This window comes from Myotis daubentonii, chromosome 20 (assembly GCF_963259705.1).
Source record: "Myotis daubentonii chromosome 20, mMyoDau2.1, whole genome shotgun sequence".
NCBI classification, from domain to species: Eukaryota; Metazoa; Chordata; class Mammalia; order Chiroptera; family Vespertilionidae; genus Myotis; species Myotis daubentonii.
Genome location: NC_081859.1, coordinates 11853009 through 11878981, shown reverse-complemented (window position 1 = coordinate 11878981; position 25973 = coordinate 11853009). Strand labels below are relative to the sequence as shown.

Genomic DNA, 25973 nt, shown 5'->3' with positions numbered 1-25973 from the left:
GATTTCAGAGAGGAAGGGAGAGGAAGAGAGAGAAACATCACTGATGACAGAGAATCATTGACTGGCTGCCTCCTGCACGCCCCCGTCACTGGGGATCGAGCCTGCAACCGGGCATGTGCCCTGACTGGGAATCTAACTGTGACGTCCTGGTTCATAGGTCAACACTTATTTTCTTATTAAAAAATTGAAGACCTGCCGCAACCGGTTTGGCTCAGTGGACAGAGCGTCAGCCTGCGGACTGAAAGGTCCCAGGTTCGGTTCCAGTCAAGGGCATGTACCTGGGTTGCGGGCACATCCCCAGTAGGAGATGTGCAGGAGGTGGCTGATCGATGTCTCTCTCATTGATGTTTCTAACTCTCTATCTCTCTCCCTTCCTCTCTGTAAAAAATCAATAAAATATATTTTTAAAAAAAATTGAAGACCTGTACCTTGCTCCTTACCACCCTGTCTCCTCTTATCCCCACCCTGTTCTTGCCCTCTACAAAGCTTTTTCCCCGTCACCTTCCCATTTAACCTTTGCTGCCATTTTGCATTTGTCCAGGGGAGGAAGGGGAAGGAGGAACGTACAAGAGGACAGGGTTGTGCTGGGGAGGGCACAATGGCCTTGCTCTGCTGTGGGCAATTCTCTCATTCCTCTTCGATTAATTTCTGTGTCAGTTATTACTAAAGTTATAAACTTGTCATATGTTCAGTTTTATAATTGATCTGGTAAGATACTTTAAAACAAAAAAAACAAAAAACAAAACACAAACCCACAATTTTATTGCTTTATTTTGTTACTTTCCATCACCATTTATTCCCCCATACCCCGGTCCATGTCCATGAATTCTCTTTTTTTGCTCAATCCCTCCAGCCCTCTCACCCCACCCCCGTCAGAGCTGTCTGCCTGTTCTCTCTGGGTCTGTTTCTATTGTGTGTTCTTTCTCTTAGCATAATGTTCCAATGCAGTTATTTGTGACGATACCTTAAGGAGACCCAGTCCAGACTCCACTTAAAATTTGTAAGCATGAGTTTGAGTGCCTTTGTCCACCGCTCCTCCGTGTTCAGGTGGGTTCTGATGGAGTAGAATTCACCGGACCCTGGGTCCTCCATCAGGCCCTGCCCCACGTGGATCCTGTAGGGCATGTCGAGAGCTGGCTCGCCCTTCTTGGCCGCCTCATTGAACTGCTGCATGCAGTCCAGGAAGGCCACCATGGCCTGGTCAAACTTGCTGTTCAAGAGAGAGCTCTTCTCCCCGGTGCAGAACAAGGGCAGCTCCACGAGGTCCTCTGTCAGTGACTTCAGGTAGGAGTGGTCTCCGCGGGGGATGAGCTGGTACCTCTGAAACTGCAGACCCACTGTGTTGGACAAGGCCACGAGCAGCAAGGCTGTCTGCCCCCAGGCTGCACTGATCTCCCTCCAGCTCACCGGGACCGTGGGGATACAACCCAACCTGAAGCTATTGATGATGGCCAGGGGGCCGTCACAGCAGATCTCAAACGCGGCCTTGAAGGCGTTGGTTCTCTTCAGCCTGGACAGCTGGGTCTGGGCGTACAGCAGCCGGTCCTCCAAGCTCAACAGCTCGTCCTGCAGTTCCTGTTGCTGCCACTGAAGTTCACCGAGGTCCTTGTGGTACTGCCTTTCCTGCTCCTCCAGCGTCTCCGTCTCTGCCCGGGCTGCCTCCAGGGCCGCAGCTGTCCTGTCTCGGTTCTTCTCCACCTCCTCCAGCTCCTGCACCAGCCTGGCTTCCTCCAGCTCCACGGCCTTCAGCTCCTGCTCCAGCGTCTCCCTCTCGTCCTCACCTAATCCATCCCTGGCCTCCAAACAGCGCTTGTAGGTCTGACTGTCAGACCCTGCGATTCTGAGCTGGGTGTCCAGCTGCTCCAAGAGACTGTCGGTGCAGTCCTCGCACAGGGGGTGGCCCAGCTCTTCACCGGATAGGACGTCGCCAAGGCCCGCGATGGTCCCCTGGATGCTCCCGAGGGTCCTCCCCGAGGCCAGCTTCCCGAGCAGGGTGAAGTGGCTGGGCTTGTCCCGGGACATCTCGCCGTCACCAGGGATGGTCCAGCCGGAGGCACCGCCCTGCAGCTCTTCCAGGTCCGAATCCGTCCTGGAGGCAGAGCCTTCCCCCGGAGTGTCTCCTGGCTCCCCCTGAGCTGAGGGGGAGGTCAAAGCTGCAGGTTCTTGGCTGAGGTCAAGGCCGGAGGTCTCCGTGGACAGGGTCGGCATCAGGGGCCGGCGGCAGAAATGGCAGATGAAGCAGATGGAGGACATGGTGGAGGTCTTGATTTCCACCCTCGACTCGAAGTTCCCTCTGGCTCCCGGGTTCCTTCTCCATTTATACTTTGTGAGGGCCTTTAGGCCATGAGTGTTAACATGCATATCTCATGTGTCACTCTCCGCCTCAAACCTGACCCTCCTTAGATACCAGTCAGTGAGTCTTTCTCCAAGGATGAAAGACCAGCATCTCACTTTCTTTAACATTTTTAAGGCATATCTTCTGAGTAATCTTCCTACACTTGATCTTAGCCAAAAGGCCCAGAACTGAGGGTAACCTTCCCAAAACTAAAATCTGATCATGGTGCTTCCCTCCTTAAAACATGTAATGCCCTTATCTGACCATGAAATAAGGTCTTAACCTCTTTTATTTTTTAATATATTTCTATTGATTTCAGAGAGGAAGGGAGTGGGAGAAATAGAAACATCACTGATGAGAGAGAATCTTCGATCGGTTGCCTCCTGCATGCCCCCCACTGGGGTTCGAGCTTGCAACCCAGGCATGTACCCTTGACCGGAATGGAACCTAGGACCCTTCAGTCCACAGGCTGACGCTCTGTCCACTGAGCCAATCCAGGCAGGGCAAGGTCTTAACCTCTTAACCTGATTCTACCCATGTTTCCAGGTTCTTCTCTCCTATTTCTTTCTTGTTTAGTTTTTAATTCCCTGCACACCTTCCACCTGATAGAATGGTTCACTGAGGCTGGAGGTGGGTGTGTGGCAAGGATCATGGTACACAGCAGGTGCTGAGGCAGCGCAGGTGTGGCCTGGGTTAGGGGGCAGGGTGGGGGTGGGAGGCAGCACAGGCAGGGGAGGCACGGAGACCATGAGCTTTTCAGCCTGGAAGCTGGCAAGGCCCTTCTGCTAGTAGACAGCCTCATGGATGAACGCAGGGCACCCAGTGGACTCCCCCGCCCAGGGCACATCCTCAGCGCTGAACCTCTGGAAGGTGGATGTACCGGGCCCCAGTGTCTGAAAGCCTCAGTCCCTGGTGGAAGAGCTGGGTGGAGTCAGAAGCTGCGGCCACCAAGGCCCTCAACTTCGTGCAAAGGTCGGCCCGCAGCACTCCGAGGTGGGGGCCCAGCTTGGGACTGGGGACCAGGAAGGAACGGGTCAGGCAGGCATCCCAAATACTTGGACACTCCAGACCCCAGGCCCCTGACACCGCCCATCACCTCTCTGCCCATTTCTCGCCACCCTCACCCATGGGCTCCTCTGTGTTCCTGAAAAACAATTGCATTTCTTTCTCTCTCTCTCTCTCTCTCTCTCTCTCTCTCTCTCTCTCTCTTTATTGATTTTTATTGAGAGAGGAAGGGAGAGGGAGAAACATCAATGTGAGAGCAAAACATTGACTTCTGTCAACCACCCAGTTGCTGGGGCCCAACCCCAGCAGGTCCAGGGGTCCCCAAAGGTGTGGACGGAGTCGGCTAAGAAGGAATGACACAGAGACAGCGTTCAGTTGATCAGCAGCCTAGCCAGGATCTCTAGCCAAGTTCTGGTCAGGATCTCCAGCGAAGTTCTGGTTAGGATCTCCAGCCAGGTTCTGTGTCCATGTTCTCTTGCTAGGTTAGGTTCTCCAGCCAGGCTCTGTAGCCATGTTCCCTCACTAGGTTCTCCAGCCAGGTTCTGTCCAGGTTCTCCAGGATCTTTTGCCAGGTTCAGTCACCAGGTTCTAGTCAGGTTCTCTTGCCATGTTCTATCCAGTTTCTGTAGCCAGGTTCTGTCTCTAGGTTCTTCAGCCAGGTTCTCTCACTAGGTTCTGTCTCTAGGTTCTGTTGCCAGTTTCTGTCCAGGATCTTTTGCCATGTTCTCTCGCTAGGTTCTGTCTCTAGGTTCTGTGGCCAGTTTCCGTCCAGGATCTTTTGCCATGTTCTCTCCAGCGAAGTTCTTCTTGTATCTAGGTTCTGTGTAGGTTCTGTGTCTAGGTTCTGTGTCTAGGTTCTGTGTCTAAGTTCTGTATCTAGGTTCTGTGTCCTGTTTTCTTGTTACATCTGTATTTATACCAGTTGATTCCAATCCTATCAATCTCTATTCCAAAGGTTAGGGCGTTTATCTCCATTCCAGGGAGTAAAGATTATGTAGCTTAAGCATGATTGTTCGAAGTTAAAGTGATTAATTACCCGCCTGGCACTTAGTTAAGGGGTTTTATTCCCTCCCTAACTTCAGGGGAAAATCCCTACCTGGGGAAACAACCTTTCTCAGAGAGGTGACCTTGGTTAAAACACATAGTGCCAAGAAGGTGAGCAAACATATTAAGAACAGTATGCCATATATGCCAGGTCCCTTGAAACAGCAAGGATGGACCGGCTCCCGGCACCCAGTGAAGCACACTAAGAAATCAGAGCTTTGAACCTGCAGTTATTGACCGGGTGGAGCAGAGTATGACGTAAACACAGAAGGCCCAGCCACTGTGGGTCCCAGGTTGAGCATTGACCTAGGAACCAGAAGGTCACAGTTCCATTCCTGCTCAAGGCACATGCCCAGGTTGTGGACCTGATTCAGAGTGTGGGGCGTGTAGGAGGCAGCTGATCAGTGTTTCTCATCAGTGATGTTTCTCTCTCTCCCTCTCCTTTCCTCTCTGAAATCAACAAAAATATATTTTGAAAACAACAAACACAGACCTCAATTACTCAACCACAATAAGGGTGTGAAGCCATAGGGCCTGCCTGTCCCGTGACCAGCAGAAGGCAGCTGCCAGCCACCCAATCCTGGAGGGGCAGGTGTGGTCTTGTTGTCTCCTGGGCTGTGGCCTGGGGCTTCAAGCCTACGTGCATGGCTGGATCACATGTCAGGGACAATCTAGCAGGAAACACTTTATTTAAAATATGTTTTTTTATTGATTTCAGTGAGGAAGGGAGAGGAAGAGAGAGAAACATCACTGATGAGAGAATCATTGACCAGCCGCCTCCTGCAGACACCCCGACCCCCCTCACTGGGGATCAAGCCTGCAACCCGGCATGTGCCCTGACTGGGAATCTAACTGTGACGTCCTGGTTCATAGGTCAACACTTATTTTCTTTTTAACATATTTTATTGATTTTTCAGAGAGAAGAAGGGAGAGGGATAGAGAGTTAGAAACATCGATGAGAGAGAAACATCGATCAGCTGCCTCCTGCACACTCCCCACTGGGGATGTGCCTGCAACCAAGGTACATGCCCTTGACCAGAATCGAACCTGGGACCCTTCATTCCGCAGGCCGATGCTCTATCCACTGAACCAAACCGGTTAGGGCAACACTTCTTTTCTTTTTTTTATATATTTTATTGATTTTTTACAGAGAGGAAGGGAGAGGAATAGAGTTAGAAACATCAATCAGCTGCCTCTTACACGCCCCCTACTGGGGATGTGCCCGCAACCAAGGTACATGCCCTTGACGGGAATCGAACCTGGGACCCTTGAGTCCACAGGCCGACGCTCTGTCCACTGAGCCAAACCAGCTAGGGCAACACTTATTTTCTTATTAAAAAAATGAAGACCTGTACCTTGCTCCTTACCACCCCCTCTCCTCTTATCCCCACCCTGTTCTTGCCCTCTACAAAGCTTTTTCCCGTCACCTTCCCATTTAACCTTTGCTGCCATTTTGCATTTGTCCAGGGGAGGAAGGGGAAGGAGGAACGTACAAGAGGACAGGGTTGTGCTGGGGAGGGCACAATGGCCTTGCTCTGCTCTGGGCAATTCTCTCATTCCTCTTCGATTAATTTCTGTGTCAGTTATTACTAAAGTTATAAACTTGTCATATGTTCAGTTTTACAATTGATCTGATAAGGTACTTTAAAGCAAAAAAAACACCCCACAAATTTATTTTCTTCATTTATTTTGTTAATTTCCATAACCATTTATTCCCCCATACCCCAGTCAGTGTCCATGAATTCTCTCTTTTTGCTCAATCCCTCCACCCCTCTCACCCCACCCCCGTCAGAGCTGTCTGCCTGTTCTCTCTGAGTCTGTTTCTATGGTGTGTTCTTTCTCTTAGCAAAATGTTCAAATGCAGTTATTTGTGACCATACCTTCACCGGGGTCGCCTAGGACCATGGGAAAACACATATTTTCGATGGTCTTAGGAACCGAGACAGGGCTCCTCTATCCGTCTCCAGGCGGGTCCGCCCGCATGCAGATACGCCCACTTTTTTAGTGACAGTGTTTAAATCCACTGGAACTTAACCATTCCGAAATCAGATAAATGTGTAAAAAATCACTTTAAAAGCAGCTTATAAACTCGTTGGGAGATCGGAATCTGGGTAAATGGTTAAGACATCCCCCTAGATCCAATCTCAGCTGCTTTCCTTTCTTGGAAGAAAGCATGGTGAGATCTGTAAGTTCCTAAGAAATACTGATATTTGCCATCAGTGGCATTTCTGAGGAGGATCTTTGAATTGTAACAGGTTTCTGAGCCTCTACCAGGTTTCCATTTGATTCAGTAACGTGGTGAGGGTTTCCCGGCCTGACCACAGTCACTGGGCATGATCAGAACCGGGTCTGTACCCACCTCCGTTATCTTAAGTCGCCCATTCAGGCATGCCTACATGTTTCCTTTCGTTTTGTTGAATTGTTCAACGTTAGGTTTAAATTATGGCCAGATCCAGGTGGGGGGTCACTCAGAGACGGCTCCCCACAAAAAAGACAGCTGAACCCCAACTACCTGTTCGCATAATGAATGCCCCCAACCTTCAGGGTCAGAAGCCAATGAAGACTCGACCATACAATTGGATCAATTCAAGGGCGATCTGAAATTCCCAGGAGTCGAGGTCTGGTTTTTTCCCCTCGAGTTTCGGGAACAAAGGAAGCCTTCCCAAGCCGAGACGTGGAGGCGTTGGTTTTACATTTACTCGAAAGTAAATCAAATCAAGGACGGGGAGGGTCCGCACGCGCCTCGCTGCTGCTCCTTCCTTTCGGGGCCAGCGGCTGGGGAAGGAAGGGCTGCGGCCATTCTTCGGGGGGCGCCCGACCCCGGGGAGGAAGGCTTCTACTCCAGCCGGGAGGGGGGAGGAAACGGCGCACAAAAGCAGCCCGACTGCTTCCCGATCAGCGTCCCGAAGGGTGGACAAAGGGAAAACACAAAGGAGCCGGCGCGGAACTCCCGCCCCGAGCGGCTTTAACTCGCGCGAGGCGTCGGGCCAATCAGCGCCGCGCTTCCTCCGGCCGCCGGCCAATGGCGGCGCGCGTTCTTGCGGCGTGGGCGGAGCCGGCTGCTTTTGTTGGCTGTCGCGTGTGGGCTGGGTTGGTGCGGGCTGCACTTGGCCCGCGGTTCTGCTCCGGGGGCTTTTGTGTCCGCCTTTTGCTTTGCTTTCTGTGCGCGTTTTTGTTTTTGTCTTTTTTTTCTCTCCGCGCGCTGCTCCCCAGCGGAAGCCGGGAGGCTCGGAGGCAGCAGCCCTCACCCCGGGCGAGGAGCGAGCGCGCCGGCGGGAGCACCGGAGTGGCGGCTGCGGGGAAGGGGTTCGCCGCGGAGATGGCGGAGTTCCTGCCAGACCCCTGGGTCCTGACGACGGAGAAGCTGAAGAGGGAGCTGGTGGCCCACAATGTGCCGCTGCCGGCGGGGCAGCCGCGCAAAGACGTGTACGTGCAGCTCTACCTGCAGCACCTCACGGCGCGCAACCGGCCGCCGCTCGCCGCCGGCGCCGACAGCCAAGCGCCCCCGGACTTGTCCGGCGACGAGGAGCGCAAGCCCAGCCCCGTCCTCACCGCCCCGGTCCTCGCCGCCCCCGTCCTCGCCGCCGCGGGCCGCAGCCGCAGGGTAAGGGCGCCCGGCCCGGGCCACCAAGGCGGCCGTTTGGCGGTGGTCGGGAAACATGGTGGCAAGCATGTTTGGGTAAATGTTTCATAGTTTAACCCTGCGGACTTGGCTTCTGTCCTTATTCGCTTGCTAAAGTAATAGAAAAGTTATTTTGATTTTCTGGATTAGACAAATATACCATCCGATGGAATACCTTATTGGTTGTCATGTGGATGCCCCATTGGTTGTGGTCATACTGGTTTGGGAAAGCACATTCCTCTGCGCCTGGGAACCAGGACAGAGCAATTATCCTAAATGGCCTCGATGGCTCCAGATAATGTGTTTCCGGTTGACCCAGTGGTCCCCAGACCCAAAACTATAATTAATCTTCGTAGATAACTCATCGGCTCCATTTCGCTTCTGTAACTGCTTTGTGCAAACCAGGTCCCTCATTCCAAACCCAAAGATGTAATCGACACCTTTGCGATCTTTGCATATATAAAATCTGTTGCTGCGGCCATCTTAGGACCCCGAGATTTGGAGTGAGTGCGTGGCCTCCTCTTAGTCCCGGATTTGCAATAAATGTGACCCCTAATTCGACTTCTTGGGGCGTCTTGGTGTGATTCGCGGGGGACATTACAACAGTCGCTCCCCCGCCGCGTGCTCGCGGGCCTCCTGGGCGGCGGGGCTGGACGGGGTTTGCCGGCCTCGGGAGGGGAGGGCGCTGGAGAGGAGGGTCCCGGAGTTGGGGCCGCAGGGCGGGCGTCTGGGCTGAGAGTGCCTGGGAGGCGTGAAGTGCGCGTGCGCGGGGGAAAGGGGGGCTCGGTGTTGCGGGACCGGCCGCGGGATGGTCTTTGCTCGGGGACTGAGCCCCTTTCGGAAGCGCTTAGGAGGGGTCAGCCCGGAAGCACCCCGGGTCGCCTGCGAGCGCTTTCCCGCTTTAACTGCGGCGACTGGTAACCGAGTCTCGGAGCGCCCCCTGGGGGGCAATGTGTGCATACTAATTTCTCACCAAACTTTGTGAAATAAGGAAAATTCTGTTTCTTTGTTATGGGGCGGGGCCACAACATTAGTAAGGAAGAAACAGTTTCCGGAGGATGAGGCCCAGAAATCAGGATTTTAAAGAGTCCCAGGTGATTCTGATGTGCAGCCAAGATTGAGAACTACTGTCTTAGACACTCAAACATTTTAAAATTCTGGTTTTAAGGGCTTGGGTTTTTTTGATTTTTGGGGGGTCAGTTTTGTAGGAGGAAAGCAAAGACTTAGGAATCATGAGACAGGTCTATTTCATGACATTCTGGTATGTGAGTGTCACAGTTTGGAATATCTAATCGCTGGTCAGTCTCAGATTGGCTCCAGCAAATGGGTATTTTGTTTTGAGAACAGTTTGGGGGTTTTGTTGGGTGGGTTTCTATATGTTGTTTTGCTGGTAAGAATCAAACTAGTTATCAGACTTCAAATCCTAACAGAATGTAGGACAGTGCTTTGTAAGACTTAATATTGAGCTTGAAGCTGTTGCTGCTAATTATTGGTATAATTCAGAAGTACTTCTTTCCAAGTTATGTTGTTTAACTTTAGTTTTAAAAGGTCTGTCTGAGGTGCTTTCTGGACTATCCTATAGAAATGAAAGAAAGATGTAATAGATACATGTAAATTTAATTGAAAATCTTAGCCTGGGCTTTCAAGAATTGAAAATCTTGTAACTTAAGCCAGTGCCTGGAAAATAGTAGTACCAGGTCTGTATTTGTTCAGTACATAAAAGACTGCTGGGCCGGAATGGCTCAGTGGTTAAGCGTTGACCTATGTACCAGGAGGTCACGTTGAATTCCAGGTCAGGGCACATGTCCGGGTTGCGGATGGATCCGTACCAGAGGCAGCCAGCCAGTGATTCTCTCCATCTCTCTCTCTCTCTCTTCCCCCCTTCCTCTCTGAAATAAACATATATATTTTAAAAATAATAAAGAAATAAACAAATAAAAGACTGACCTTATTGTTTTTGTGGATTTGAAGAAAGCCACTTGACTCTTCCATAAAAAAACCAGAAATTTACATTTGAAGTAAAGCATATCCCTTATCTGTTTTTCTCCAGTCCCTCTGAAAAAGAAAGTAATGCTCAAACTATTTCAGTAAAGATTTGCCTGAAAATGAAATGTTTTCTATTTAAACGAGCACACTTTAAAAAAAAGTAACAGGTCTTCTATAGAACCCTATCTTGGTCTGTGCAAACATTCTTTTTTAAAAATATATATTTTTATTGCTTTCAGGGAGGAAGGGAGAGGGAGAGAGCTAGAAATGTCAAGGATGAGAGAAAATCATGGATTGGCTGCCTCCTGCATGCCCCATACTGGGGATCTAGCCTGCAACCCGGGCACGTGCCCTTCACCGGGATGTAACCCAGGACCCTTCAGTCTGCCAGCTGACCCTCTATCCCCTGAGCCAAACCGGCCAGGGCCAAACATTCTTTTTTGTTGGTAATTCTTTACCGAGGGTATTTTGTTGTTGATTTTTAGAGAGTGGAAAGGAGGGAGGGAGGCTGTGAAAGAGTTGGGGGTTGGCAACTCTGTGGTGAGGTTGTGAGAGGAACATATTGATTGGTTTCCTCCTGCAGGAGCCCTTACAACCTACAACCTGCAAACCAGGTATATGCCCATATTGAGGAATCAAACTTGAGACCCTTATATCCACGGGCCAATGCTCTAACTACTGTGCAACACTGGCCAGGACACAAACATTCTTGAACCATAGAAGTATTTGGTTGTATGTTTTATAATAGCACTAGAGGCCCAGTGCACGAAATTTGTGCACTGGGTGTTGGTGGTGGTGGGTGTTTCTCAGCCTGGCCTGCGCCCTTTCACAGTCTGGGACCTCGCTCCTTACCGCCCACCTGCTCCACCTGCTCGTTGCTCCTTAGTGCTGCCCTGAGCCCAGCTTCTGGCTGATCAGCGAGCACACTGACCACCAGGGGGCAGCTACTGCATTGAGCGTCTGCCCCCATGTGGTCAGTGTGCGTCATAGTGACCTGTCATTCTGCCCTTTGGTCGATTTGCATATTAGGCTTTTATTATATAGGATTACTGTTCTTATTTTGATGATTCATTTTCTACAAAAACAACCACCTTGGTTTTGATACTCGTTCTTCAGTTCATTTTTAGAAGAGTATGCCCCAACCTACCCTGTATTCGAAATTTCAGTTTAATGACTCAACATTTTTTTAGTTCCTGTCTTATGCTCTTAAGTACTGGAGATGGATTTCTGCTGACCCTGCCCACCACCTTAATTTATTATTTTTTATTTTTTGTATGATAATCATGTTTGTTATTTTTGTTATCAACAAATTCCCCATATTATCCAGGTTGTTTATTGTTTAGCACTATGCAAATAAATTCTGAGTGAAAGGAATTAACATTTTAAGAGAACCTACTATGTTCAGTGGCATGCTAAGCCTTTTATATGTCATTTCATGTTTTGATATGTATAGAGAAAAACTTCCACTGCCATAGATTTAGGACCTCTCTACTTGTGTATTTAAAATTCAAAAAAAAAAATATGCATCCTTGGCTAGGCTTAATAGTGTAAACAACTTGAAGTTAATAGTGGGCCCTAGCTGGTTTGGCCCAGTGGATAGAGCGTCAGCCTGCAGACTGAAGGGTCCCAGGTTCGAATGTGGTCAAGGGCATGTGCCTTGGTTGCGGGCTCGATCTCCAGTAAGAGGTGTGCAGGAGGCAGCTGATCAATGATTCTCAACCATCGTTGATGTTTTTATCTTCCTCTGCCTTCCTCTCTGAAGTCAATAAAAATATTTTTTTTAAATAGTCTCTTAAAAAAATAGTTACTAGTGGTAGTTGGTCAATAACATCATAAAAGCAGAAATTTAAAATCGTCTGTTATAATTTAACTTAGGAGTGTAATAGGTTTGTCAGACATAGGAAAAATACCTTGAATATATAGGAAAAGCATCTTGGCATTTTTAATAGTGAAATTATTCTCTATTGAACATTCCTCTTACGTGTACAACATTTTACGTTCTAGTCATTGTTAGCCCTGTTTGTATCAACAATATAGACTCACATTTTTTTTTAATGGGAACGTGGGAAGAATTAACTTTTTATTATTATTGATTTCAGAGAGGAAGGGAGAGGGAGAGAGAAACATCAATGATGAAAGAACCATTGATCCGCTGCCTCGAAGCTCTTGGGGATCGAGCCTGCAACCCAGGCATGTGCCCTGACGGGGAATCATACCGTGACCTCCTGGTCTATAGGTCAATGCTCAACCACTGACCCACCAGCTAGGCTAGACTCACATTTTTTAAAGAATATTTTCAATCTGTGAGAAAATCAAATTATGTTTGAGAGTTGCAGAAAAGGCACTTTTTTTAGGTGGTGAATTTTTAACATTTTAAAGTAAAGTCAAACTGTGGACTTGGCCAAAGGCATAGCATTTAAACATGGCTTTATCAGGAATATTTTTAAAAGAATGTTCTTACTGATTTTAGAGAGAGATGAGGGGAGAGAGAAACATGTGAAAGAAACCCATCGGTTGCCTCTCATATGCACTCAGACCAAGGATAGAACCCACAACCTAGGTATGTGCCCTGATGGTGAATCAAACCAGCCACCTTTTGTGCAAGGACAACACTCAGCTACCTGAGCACTTGTTTTCTGTCATTGCTGTGGTCTCTCAGATTCATTTGATGTAACATGACAAAAATGTTTGCATGTCCAAAATTTGGTTTTGGTTTTTATTTTATGCATTTGGGTCATTACCGGTATTTTTAGGTGTTGAGATGATCTAGATTGTTGTCACAAAATAAACATTTACGAAGTTGGCAGTCTACCTGTTACTGCCAAGATGCGAGGCCCTGTGGCAGTTTTGAATTCAGTGGACCATAACATTCTTGAATGGTCTTGCTCTGGTCAGGATTATGAATTCTTGCCAGGAAATATTTGAAGACATGAAACAAAACACTAAAAAGTATGCTAATGTGCCCTGGCCAGTTTTGCTCAGTGGTTAGAGCATTGGCCCTTTGACTGAAGGGTCCCAGATTCGATTCCGGTCAAGGGTGTGTACCTTGGTTGCGGGCACAAATCCTCTAGGTGGGAGGCAATGCTGTTTCTCTCTTTGTGTCTCTTCTCCCTTCCACTCTTTCTAGAAATCTGTGGGAAAAAATCCACCAGTGAGGATTAACAACATAAGTATGCTAATGATGGTAAATATTAATTAAATCATAAATTGGCCATCAGACTCTACAATAAGGTATTAAGTGTACAGGCTTCTGAATCAGGGTTATAGATTTCAATTCTAGGTCAGCTGCTTATTTAGATGGCTTTTAGTAATAAACATTGTCCATTACATGCCATTTTCATTTGGAAAATAGAAATAATCTTATAGCTACTTAATTAGGTTGAGGCTTACAGTAGGGTGCATTTCTGAAAGTGTCTAGTGCTCAGCAATTTATACTACTACTACTACTACTACTACTATTACTACAACAGAGACCCGGTGCATGGATTCGTACACTGGCGGGGTCCGTTGGTCTGGCCTGCGGGGATTGGGCCAAAACCGGCTCTCTGACACCCCCCAAGGGGTCCTGGATTGCGAGAAGGCGCAGGCCAGGCTGAGGGACCCCACCGGTGAATGATTGGGGCCGGGGAGGGACCACAGGAGCGTGTCCAGCTCATCTCTCCAGTCCTAATCGGCTGGACTCCAGCAGCAAGCTAACCTGTCGGTCGGAGCGTCTGCCCCCTGGTGGTTAGTGCACATCATAGCGACTGGTCGAGTGAACGGTTGGACACTTAGCATATTAGGCTTTTATTATATAGGATAACGTGATTTCTAAACTTTTTTCTTAAATATATTTTTATTGATTTCAAAGAGGAAGGGAGAGGGAGTGAGATAGAAACATCAATGATGAGAGAACCATTGATCAGCTGCCTCCTGCATGCCCCACTCTGTGGACTGAGCTATAGAACATCCAGGATGTTTTGTTGATAGTAGAGTTTGAACATTCTTATGGTGGGTAGGTTCTCTACCCAATTGGTTTTCTTTAAGGTATTTATGTTATAGATGGAGGTTTTCTGTCCAGCCTATCCACACATTTTGGAAAATTCAGGTAGATCATCAACACGGGATTAGGTCTGTTTGATTAAAAGTCTTTTCTCTAAAGAGACTTTAGGGCTTTGATATATAGAACTCTTAGGCTCTGGGCAACTATTTTGATATCAAGGTGTGGGTTGCTTTAAGATTTGAGCCTAATGATCCTAGATAAGTGCAGTATGTAAAGGGGTGGGTAACAGTAGGTTTAAAATTATAATACAAATAATTCAATAAGTAATAAATAATACAAGAATAAACTTGCATACTCACAACGACAAACCTACTTTTGCCCACCCCTGTATATTAAAGCTTTCTGAAAGTACCCTCACTAACTTATCACAGCCAGATTTTTATTAAAGATTTACCTTAAATTGATGTCATTGCTCTTATTAGCAGCTCTCTTTAAATAATGTCTCATAATCTTGTGTTCAAATTTTTATTTGATTATTAAAGTATTCAAGTTTTTTTTTTTTTTAATATACTTTACTAGAGGCCCGGTGCACAAAAATTTGTGCACTGGGGGGGGAGGGGGGGTCCCTCAGCCTGGCCTGTGCCCTCTAGCAGTCTGGGACCCCTCGGGAGATAACGACCTGCTGGCTTAGGCCTGCTCCCGGGTGGCAGAGGGCAGGCCCAATCCCTAGGTGCAGCCCCTGGTCGGGCTCAGAGCAGGGCTGATTGGGGAGTTGGGGCGCTGCCCCCTGTCACACTCAAGGCAGGGTCGATGGGGAGGTTGTGGAGCAACCCCCTGTCACACACAGAGCAGGGCCCATCAGGGGGGTTGGGGTGCTGCCCTCTATCACCCACAGAGCAGGGCAGATCAGGGGGTTGGGGCGCCGCCACTCTCACACTCAGGGCAGGGCTGATGGGGAGGTTATGGCTCTACCCCGTCACACACAGAGCAGGGCCCGTGGGGGGGGGGGAGCTCCCCCCTATCAGGCACAGAGCAGGGTGGATAGGGAGGTTGTGGCCCCGCCCCCTGTCACACACAGAGCCGCAGGACGATCAGGGGGTTTGGGTGCTGCCCCCTGTCATGCTGATTCCAGTGCCGGGAGGCCTCACAGCTCCGCTGATCCCGGTGCTGGGAGGCATATTACCCTTTTACTATATAGGGTAGAGGCCTGGTGCACGGGTGGGGCCGGCTGGTTTGCCCTGAAGGGTGTCCTGGATCAGGGTGGGGGTCCCCACTGGGGTGCCTGGCCAGCCTGGGTGAGGGGATGATGGCTGTTTGCAGCTGGTCACACATCCTTCAGGGTGGGGGTCCCCACTGGGGTGCCTGGCCAGCCTGGGTGAGGGGCTGAGGGCTGTTTTCAGGCTGGGGGTGACTGAACTCCCAAACGCTCCTTTTTTCCCTTTTTTTTTTTTTTTTTTTAATTCTGGGCCAGCTTTAGCTTGAGGCTTGGCTCCAGCTCTTAGGCCTCCGGCTGAAAGTAGGTTTCTGGCCTTTGCTTACAATGTTGCCAATCTGCTGGCTGAAGTTGGGTGTATTTGTTACAATGTTTCTTAAACTGCCAGCTCAGAGGCCTGCAGCTGCAGGCGGGGAACGTTGGTTTCCTCTGTCACTGGGGCAACCAAGCCTCATGTTAGTTTCAAGCTGCCTGGCTGCCGGCCGCCATCTTGGCTGACAGTTAATTTGCATAACTTGCTGATTAGCCAATGAAAAGGGTATCGGTCGTACGCCAATTACCATGTTTCTCTTTTATTAGATAGGATTGATTTTTTACAGAGAGGAAGGGAGAGAGATAGTTAGAAACATCGATGAGAGAGAAACATCGATCAGCTGCCTCCTGCACATCTCCTACTGGGGATGTGCCCGCAACCCAGGTACATGCCCTTGACCGGAATCGAACCTGGGACGTTTCAGTCCGCAGGCCGACGCTCTATCCACTGAGCCAAACCGGTTTCGGCTCAAGTTTTTATTTGGTTAAAAAAAGCAGAAATTCTAATCCATGGCCAAATAATGTGATCCTTCCCACCCACCCCCCACCCCCATCATTGGAAAGTAAGCAGTTTATACACCTTTATGATTTTTGCCCTTTTGCATAAAATTTTTCATGTGTTACTTGTTCTGCTTAAATATCAGGGCCTACGTTGACTTTGATATTTGTGGCCATTATTTAAATAGCCATTGGAAGTTTACATAGTTTTTCCAGTAGACACTGCCATTGCTTAAATTTTTCTTAAAAATTCCTTTGTAATTTCTCTCAAACCTGTTCCACATTCTTTCACTATAGTAGTGTCCCCCGTATCCATGGTTTCAGTTACCCTTGGTTACCCTTGATTAGCCAGTCTAAAATATTAAATGAAAATTACAGAAATAAACTTAGTTCACACATGTTTTACATTTTGCACGGTTTTGAGTAGCATGCTGACTGAAATCTTGCACTGTCTAGCTCTGTCCCACCCAGGACATGAATCATCCCTTTGTCCAATGTACCCACGCTGTACATATAATATACACCAAGATATTTTAAGAGGCCACATTCGTATACTTTGATTATGCTGTAGTTATAATTGTTTTATATTATTCTTAGTTATTGCTAACCTCTTACTGTGCCTAATTTATAAATTAAACTTTTTCATAGGTATATATGTACTAGTGCGAGGTGTGCGGATTCGTGCACATTGAAAGGAAATTAATTAGAAGGTGGCGGCGTGACTGGGTGAGAAGGGCTGGACAGGCTTTGGAGCCAACCTCCTGCGGTCCCTCCCCTGCCGGCTGCACCTCAGCTTGAAGGGCGTCTGCAGAGTGAGTGGGTCCCTCTGGCAGGTGGGGTCCCTCAGCCTGTCCTGTGGGGATCGGCCCAAAACCAGCTCTCCGACATCCCCTGCGGGGTCCCGATTTGCGAGAGGGCGGTACTCGGGTGATGCACCCAGGAATCGGGGTCCCTCCTCTCTGGTACCGGGGTGCGTCACCTGAGAACAACTGCTGCCAAGTCACTGGAGCTTGGTGGCTCCTGCATTGAGTGTCTGCCCCCTGGTGGTCAGTGCGTGTCATAGTGACCAGTTGTTCTGCCGTTCGGTCAATTTGCATATTACCCTTTTATTATATAGGACTAGAGCCTGGTGCACAAATTTGTGCATGGGCGGGGTCTGGCCAGCCTGTCCCGATGGGGACCATGGGGAGGGGCCGCAAGCTGTTGGTCGGCCGGCCCCACCCCCAGTTGGGGTTGGGGGGTTAATCGGGGCTGAGCTGGCCGAGGGGAAGGGCCACAAGAGGTTGGGGGGGGCGCGATCAGGGCCGGCTGTTCACTGCAGTGTGCGTCATAGTGACCAGTCATTCTGGTCACTGGGCTTTTAGATTGATAGATAAAGAGAGAGAAAATATGGTATATATATATATATATATATATATATATATATATATACATATATATATATATATATAGAGTTCAGTGTTATGTGCAGTGTCAGGCACCCACTGGATAAGGGCAGGCTTTTTTTCTTTTCTTTTTTTTTTTTTTTTAAGGGAGAGGGAGGGAAACATCGACGTGAGAGTGTCATTCAGCTACCTCCTGCACACACCCTACTGGGCATTGAGCCTGTATCCTGGGCATTTACCTTGACCAGGAATCAAACTGGCAAGTTTTCAATGCATGGGACGACACCCAACCAACTGGGCCACACTAGCCAGGGCCAGACTACTGTATTCTCTTTTTTTTTTTTTAATATATTTTTATTGATTTTAGAGAGGATGAGAGAGGGAGAGAGAGATAGAAACATCAATGACGAGAATCATTGATTGGCTGCCTCCTGCACACCCCCTACTGGGGATTGAGCCCACAACCCGGGCATGTGCCCTTGACCGGAATCAAACCTTTAGTTCACAGGCCGACGCTCTATCCCCTGGGCCAAACCAGCTCGGGCCAGACATTGTTGTTAAAACAGCCAACGTGGGCTAACCTGTCTAAAGAGCAGATGATGGCATGAAAAATCCAAACCAGTAAATGGACCGAATTTAAATATTTTCATCCAGATAACTGTAAATACAATTCACTACTGGCCTCTTTTATAATATTTAAACGTTTAAGTTCATCTAGGACAGCGGTTCTCAACCTGTGGGTTGCGACCCCTTTGGGGGTCAAACGACCCTTTCACAGGGGTCGTTCGAAAATACATCCTGCATATCAGATATTTACATGACGATTCATAACAGTAGAAACATTACAGTGATGAAGTAGCAACGAAAATAATTTTATGGTTGGGGGTCACCACAACATGAGGAACTGTATGTATTAAAGGGTCCCAGCATTAGGAAGGTTGAGAACCACTGATCTAGGAGTTTAAGACTGTACCATAAAAATGTATAAAGATGATTTCCTTTAAACAAGCACACCAGAATTTACAAAACCCAAGTGAATATTCTTCTCATAGTATAGTGACTGTAATAGCCAGTTTCTGACCCATTAAGGAAGTTAGACATCACTTCTGACAAAGCTATTTTGCCAGACTTAGTTCTATATGACTGTTTCATTAAGCATACAGCAGTCCGCCCTTATCCAAGGGCTAAAGGGATATATTCCAAGATCCCAGATCTATTATGACCATTTCAGTAAGAAGACAGTAGTCTGGCCCTAGCTGGTTTGGCTCAGTGGATAGAGCATTGGCCTGTGGACTGAAGGGTCCCAGGTTTGATTCCAGTCAAGGGCACATGCCTGGGTTGCGGGCTCAATCCCCAGTAGGGGGCGTGGAGGAGGCAGCCGATCAATGATTCTCTCTCATCATTGATGTTTCTCTCTCCCCCTTTTCCTTCCTCTCTGAAATCAGTCAAAACAAAATAATAATAATGTCTGTAAAATTGAGTTACTTGATTGGCTTCTAGGTTTGTTAATTATAACCAAACTTAGAAAATATCTCCAAACAATGAGTTACTTTTAATTTAGTCAAATAGATGAGGCTTGATATAACTATAAATCAACTTGAAGGTAAATTTCCATGTTTGTTGTATATAATGTTATTTATATAGAAAATGAACATTTAAAAATTCATATTTTAAATGATAACTGGACTTTGTTTACAGAAAGCCACAAAGAAAACTGATAAACCCAGACTAGAAGATAAAGATGATTTAGATGTAACTGAACTCACTAATGAAGCTCTTCTGGATCAGCTTGTGAAATATGGGGTGAATCCTGGCCCTATTGTGGGTAAGTTGACAAAATTTCAAATACCTTTTCTGTGAAGTAGTACCCCAAATTGTTTTTTCCTCTTACCTAGCAGTTAAAACTGTTTGGGTTCTAAGGGCCACTCTGTCAATCATTTATATGACCAGGACCTTACTTTTTTTAACTATAAATGAGGGAAATAAAATGAGGGAATTGAACTAGACCAGTGGTGGCGAACCTTTTGAGCTCGGCGTGTCAGCATTTTGAAAAACCCTAACTTAACTCTGGTGCCGTGTCGCATATAGAAATTTTTTGATCTTTGCAACCATAGTAAAACAAAGACTTATACTTTGGATATTTATTTTATATATTTAAATGCCGTTTAACAAAGAAAAATCAACCAAAAAAATGAGTTCGTGTGTCACCTCTGACATGCGTGTCATACGTGTCATAGGTTCGCCATCACTGAACTAGACAGTCTCCAAGATTACCTCTGTTGTCGAGATTGTTTCATATGTGCTCATATTGTATTACCTGGTGAGACACATGGTAATTTGTGTCTTATATGTCAGTTGAGGAAAACCTGAGGTGACATGACTGGCCAAAGTCATTTAAATCAGTAATTTAGTAATCGACTTGTTAATATAACTTAAAGTAATCAATACCTAGCATTTTCAGTTATTAAAAGGACCCTTTTTTCTCTCTTTATTTTTAACGGGAGAAAAACCAATTTAATATGTGCACATGGAAGAATCATAAAAAGTCTTGTTTTGGTTAGAATTTAAGAATGATATCCTGAAGAACACACTAAAACTGATTCTCAACCTGTGGGTCGCGACCCTTTAGGGGTCGAACGACCCTTTCAGAGGGGTCGCCTGAGACCATCGGGAAACACATATTTTCGATGGTCTTAGGAACCAAGACACAGCTCCTCTATCCGTCTCCAGGCGGGTCTGTCCACATGCAGATACGTGAGTACCCAGCGTGATGACATCATCGCGCCAACCCCATCACATAAACCCTGTACAAATGCAGGTATATGTGACAGGGTTGGCGCCATAATGTACTTATGTGGACCAGTCACACGTGTGTAGAGAGCAGCTACTCTGTAGAAAGCAGCTGCTGTGTTGAAAGCAGCAGTATTGGAGGTAAAACGACACTTCGTGAATTATAATTACTGGGTAAATGTAAAATCATATAATGTAAAATCATCAACTACTGCAAAAAAACACACATCTGTACCATGGGAACTTAATCTGGATGCTGATCGGTCTTTTTCTATTCAGCTGTGGTTGATGTGAATACTGCCCCCTTGTGATAGTAACAGGTATGTAAAAAACAACAACACAGAATGGTAAATCATAGGAAACTTTAAATGAACTTTATTGATTGAACTACGCCATGTATCATCTTTTGTATTAAAGCTATTGTTATATATTATTTTCATTAGCAAACCATCCCATGACAATGGACCGTGTAGAGAAGAACGTTAAGAAAAGAAAATATAGTGAGGATTTTTTACAGTATGGTTTCACATCAATAATTACAGAAGGAATTGAGAAACCTCAATGTGTTATTTGTTGTGACGTTCTATCATCCGAATCTATGAAGCCGAACAAACTAAAACGCCATTTTGATAGCAAGCATCCGAGCTTTGCCGGCAAGGATACCAGCTATTTTAGAAGCAAAGCTGATGGACTCAAGAAAGCCAGACTTGACACTGGTGGAAAGTACCAAAAAGAAAACGTAGCAGCCGTTGAAGCTTCATATTTGGTGGCACTCAGAATCGCCAGAGCTATGAAACCTCACACCATTGCTAAGGATTTACTGTTGCCAGAGGCCAAAGACATTGTTCGAGTTATGATCGGAGACGAATTTGTTACGAAATTGAGTGCAATTTCCTTATCTAACGACACTATCCGCAGGAGAATACATGACATGTCTGCTGATATTCTTCATCAGGTCATCCAGGAAATTAAATCTGCTCCACTTCCAATATTTAGCATCCAGCTTGATGAATCTACAGACGTTGCAAACTGTTCACAGTTACTGGTTTACGTGAGGTATATTAATGATGGCGACTTTAAGGATGAGTTTCTTTTTTGTAAACCTCTTAAAACGACAGCTACTGCCCTTGACATATTTGACACAGTTGGTTCTTTCCTGAAAGAGCATAAGATCTCTTGGGAAAAGGTTTGTGGTGTTTGCACAGATGGTGCTCCAGCTACGCTAGGATGCCTATCTGGATTTCAACGCTTGGTACTGAATGAGTCACCAAAAGTCATCGGAACTCACTGTATGATTCATGGGCAAATATTAGCAAGGAAGACGCTGCCACAAGAGTTACAAGAAGTAATGAAAAGCGTCATAAGTTGTGTCAATTTTGTAAAGGCGAGCACTTTAAACAGTCGACTGTTTTCACATCTGTGCAATGAGTTGGATGTGCCAAACAATGCTCTGCTATTTCACACTGAAGCGAGATGGTTGTCGAGAGGAAAAATTCTAAAACGTGTTTTTGAGCTTCGTGATGAACTCAAAACATTTTTTAATCAGAAAGCAAAACCACAGTTCGAAGCACTTTTCAGCGATAAAAGTGAACTGCAGAAAATAGCTTACTTGGTTGACATCTTTGCCATCTTGCATGAGTTAAATCTATCACTGCAAGGACCAAATGCAACATGCCTGGATTTGTCTGAAAAGATCCAATCATTCCAAATGAAACTTCAGCTTTGGCAAAAAAAATTGGATGAAAATAAAATTTACATGTTGCCTACCTTATGTGCTTTCTTTGAGGAACATGACATTGAACCACACAAAAGGATTACGATGATAATTTCTGTGAAAGAACACTTGCACATGCTTGCAAGCGAAATTTCATGGTACTTTCCAAATCTACCTGACACCCCATTTGCACTTGTTAGAAGCCCATTCACAGTCAAAGTTGAAGATGTTCCTGAGAAAGCACAAGAGGAGTTCATTGAACTCACTAACAACGATGCAGCGAGAACTGATTTCTCTACAATGCCAGTTACAAAATTCTGGATCAAGTATTTGCAGTCGTATCCTGTTCTGTCTGAGACTGTGTTGCGCCTTCTTCTTCCATTTCCAACAACATATCTTTGTGAAACAGGGTTTTCCAGCTTGTTGGTTGTCAAGTCTAAATACAGAAAGAGACTTGTTGTGGAAGATGATCTTCGTTGTGCTCTTGCAAAGACTGCCCCGAGAATTTCTGATCTGGTGAGAAAGAAGCAATCTCAACCTTCGCACTGACGTTTGCTTTTTACACATACTGTCACAAAATGTAGCAATGTAGTTTACTGTTGTTATATTAAGACTGTTACCCATGCTACACCATGCTTCAAGGCAAAATTTCATTTATTTGTAATTAGAAATAAATATTTCACAATATATAATTACATATTGTTTTTGTGGTTAATCACTATGCTTTAATTATGTTCAATTTTCAACGGTGACAATACATTCTGCATATCAGATATTTACATTACAATTCATCATAACAGTAGCAAAATTACAGTTATGAAGTAGCAACGAAAATAATGTTATGGTTGGGGGTCACCACAACATGAGGAACTGTATGAAAGGGTCGTGGCATCAGAAAGGTTGAGAACCACTGCCTTAAAATTTTAAAGCATGAGCTTGAGTGCCTCTGTCCCCCACTTCTCTGTGTTCAGGTGGGTTCTGATGGAGTGGACTTCACCCCATCTCAGGCCCTGCTCCACAAGGATGCCGCAGGGCATGTAGAGACCTGGCTCGCCCTTCTTGGCCTCCTCATTGAACTGCATGCAGTCCATGGCCTGGTCAGACTTGCTGACCAAGAGAGAGCACCCCGCCCGTGCAGAACAAGGGCAGCCCCACGGGGTCCTCTGTCAGTGACTTCAGGTAGGAGTGGTCTCCGCGGGGGATGAGCTGGTACCTCTGAAACTGCAGACCCACTGTGTTGGACAAGGCCACGAGCAGCAAGGCTGTCTGCCCCCAGGCTGCACTGATCTCCCTCCAGCTCACCGGGACCGTGGGGACACAACCCAACCTGAAGCTATTGATGATGGCCAGGGGCCCGTCACAGCAGATCTCAAACGCGGCCTTGAAGGCGTTGGTTCTCTTCAGCCTGGACAGCTGGGTCTGGGCGTACAGCAGCCGGTCCTCCAAGCTCAACAGCTCGCCCTGCAGTTCCTGTTGCTGCCACTGAAGTTCACTGAGGTCCCCGTGGCTCTGCCTTTCCTGCTGCTCCAGCGTCTCCGTCTCTGCCCGGGCTGCCTCCAGGGCCACAGCTGCCCTGTCGTGGTTCTCACCTCCTCCAGCTCCTGGACCAGCCTCGCTTCCTTCCACTCCACAACCTTCAGCTCCTGCTGCCTAGTCTCCCCCGCGTCATCACCTAATCCAGTGATGGCGAACCTATGACACGTGTGTCAGAGCTGACACGCGAACTCATTTTTTTGGTTGATTTTTCTTTGTTACATGGCATTTAAATATATAAAATAAATATAAAAAATATAAGTCTTTGTTTTACTATGGTTGCAAATACCAAAAAATTTCTATATGTGACACGGCACCAGAGTTAAGTTAGGGTTTTTCAAAATGCTGACACGCCGAGCTCAAAAGGTTCGCCATCGCTGTCCTAATCCATCCCTGTCCTCCAAACAGCGCTTGTAGGTCTGACTGTCAGACCCTGCGATTCTGAGCTGGGTGTCCAGCTGCTCTAAGAGACTGTCGGTGCAGTCCTCGCACAGGGGGTGGCCCAGGTCTTCACCGGATAGGACGTCACCAAGGCCCGCGATCGTCCCCTGGATGCTACTGAGGGTCCTCCCCGAGGCCAGCTTCCCGAGCAGGGTGAAGTGGCTGGGCTTGTCCCGGGACATCTCGCCGTCACCAGGGATGGTCCAGCCAGAGGCACCACCCTGCAGCTCTTCCAGGTCCGTCTCCGTCCTGGAGGCAGAGCCTTCCCCCGGAGTGTCTCCCGGCCCCCCCTGAGCTGAGGGAAATTCGAAGTGGCAGAAATGGCAGGTCAAGGAGATGGAGAACGTGGTGGAGGTCTTGACTTTCACCTTGACTCTAAGTTTCCTCTGGCTCCTGAGTTACTTCTCCATTTATACTTCCTAAGGGCTTTTAAGGTCCTGAGTTTTAAAATGCATATCTTTTTTATTTTTTTAATATATTTTATTGATTTTTTACAGAGAGGAAGGGAGAGAGATAGAGAGTTAGAAACATCGATGAGAGAGAAACATCGATCAGCTGCCTCCTGCACACTCCCCACCAGGGATGTGCCCGCAACCAAGGCACATGCCCCTGACCGGAATCGAACCCGGGACCCTCCAGTCCGCAGGCCAACTCTCCATCCACTGAGCCAAACCGGTTTCGGCTAAAATGCATATCTTATCTCCCACTCCCCCGCCTCAAGCCTGACCCTCACTAGGGACTTGCAGGCCTCCCTGAGCTGTTTTAGTCAAGTGAGTCTTTCTTCAAGGAAAATCCAATCATCTCCCTTAATTTTTTTTTAATATATTTTTTTAATTTTTTTATTGATTTTTTACAGAGAGGAAGGGAGAGGGATAGAGAGTTAGAAACATTGCCGAAACCGGTTTGGCTCAGTGGATAGAGCGTCGGCTTGCGGACTGAAAAGTCCCAGGTTCGATTCCAGTGAAGGGCATGTACCTGGGTTGCGGGCATATCCCCAGTAGGAGATGTGCAGGAGGCAGCTGATCGATGTTTCTCTCTCATCGATGTTTCTAACTCTCTATCTCTCTCCCTTCCTCTCTGTAAAAAATCAATAAAATAGATTAAAAAAAAAAAAGATCGATGAGAGAGAAACATCGATCAGCTGCCTCCTGCACATCTCCCACTGGGGATGTGCCCGCAACCCAGGTACATGCCCTTGACCGGAATCGAACCCGGGACCCTTCAGTCCGCAGGCCGACGCTCTATCCACTGAGCCAAACCGGTTTCGGCCCTTAATTTTTTTAAAAACATATCTTACGGTAATCTTTCAATTCTTGATCTTAGCCAAAAGGCCCTAAGAGACGAGAGCAGTCTTCCTAAAACTAAAATCTGATCATAGCACTTCCCTCCTAAAAACATTTAATCCTTCTGGGACCTTAAGATAAGATCGTAATATCTTAGCCTGATACTAAGGCCTTTATCCGCTTTTCCAACTTCTTTCCCCATTTCTTCTTTTTAAAAAAACATTTTTATTGACTTCAGAAAGGAAGGGGAGAAGGGGAGAGAGTGAGAAAAACATCAATGTTGAGAGAATCGTTGATGTACTGGGTCCTGCATGGTCCCCACTGGGGGGTCAAGCCCGCAACCCCAGCATGTGCCTTGACCGTGAATCTCACAGTGACCTCCTGGTTCATAGGTCGACACTCAACCACTGAGCCACACCAGCTGGACCACACTTTAGTTTTTTGGTTAATCCTCACTGGAGGGTATTTTTCGGAAGGGAGAGGGAAAGAGAAATGTCGATGTGATAGAGACACATTTATTGGTCGCCTCCTGTACGCACCCCAACCAGTGCCAGGGATCCAGCAACTGAGGTATCTGCCCTTAAGTGGAATCGAACCCGGGACCCTTCAGTACACAGGCCCACGCTCTATCCACTGAGCAAAACTAGCCAGGGCCGGAAACAGACTCTGCTAGCCATCCTTTTTTTCCCCCCTGGAAATAGTTTTATTGTTTCCATTTGGCCTAATGCATGGGAGAGGGTTCCAGGTGGTTGAAAGAATGGGAACCAGACACAGGTTTGGCTCAGTGGGTCGAACGTCAGGGTGCGGACTGAAGGGTCCTGGGCTCAGTT

At 47.1% G+C, this 25973-nt stretch overlaps 2 protein-coding genes and 1 pseudogene across 3 annotated transcripts; 1 reads left to right on the top strand and 2 right to left on the bottom strand.

The window, feature by feature from the left end:
* Positions 1-868: 868 nt before the first annotated feature.
* Positions 869-2802, bottom strand: LOC132222384 (beclin-2-like). The gene has a single exon (XM_059677297.1). It carries the CDS (start codon positions 2359-2361, stop codon positions 949-951), a length of 1413 nt encoding a protein of 470 aa, XP_059533280.1. The 5' UTR covers positions 2362-2802; the 3' UTR covers positions 869-948.
* A 4676-nt stretch (positions 2803-7478) lies between these two features.
* On the top strand, positions 7479-22581 carry LOC132222487 (lamina-associated polypeptide 2, isoforms beta/gamma-like). Of its 2 annotated transcripts, none has more exons than XM_059677484.1 (3): positions 7479-7988; positions 19081-19207; positions 20616-22581. In XM_059677484.1, exons 1-3 carry the CDS (start codon positions 7704-7706, stop codon positions 22433-22435), a joined length of 2232 nt encoding a protein of 743 aa, XP_059533467.1. In that variant the 5' UTR covers positions 7479-7703; the 3' UTR covers positions 22436-22581. The 2 variants fall into 2 exon arrangements, with proteins under 2 accessions (XP_059533467.1, XP_059533468.1); XM_059677485.1 differs by lacking the exon at positions 20616-22581 and adding an exon at positions 20452-20594.
* The window catches only part of LOC132222647 (beclin-2-like), a 16558-nt pseudogene continuing 13030 nt past the window's right edge, over positions 22446-25973 (bottom strand).

Excerpts from the sequence above, each read along its gene's own strand:
- LOC132222487 (XM_059677484.1), top strand. The coding sequence starts at position 7,704 with ATGGCGGAGTTCCTGCCAGACCCCTGGGTCCTGACGACGGAGAAGCTG. Across the intron at positions 7,989-19,080 it reads CCGCGGGCCGCAGCCGCAGG|AAAGCCACAAAGAAAACTGA; the intron begins GTAAGGGCGCCC and ends CTTTGTTTACAG. Across the intron at positions 19,208-20,615 it reads GAATCCTGGCCCTATTGTGG|CAAACCATCCCATGACAATG; the intron begins GTAAGTTGACAA and ends TATTTTCATTAG.
- LOC132222384 (XM_059677297.1), bottom strand. The coding sequence starts at position 2,361 with ATGCATGTTAACACTCATGGCCTAAAGGCCCTCACAAAGTATAAATGG.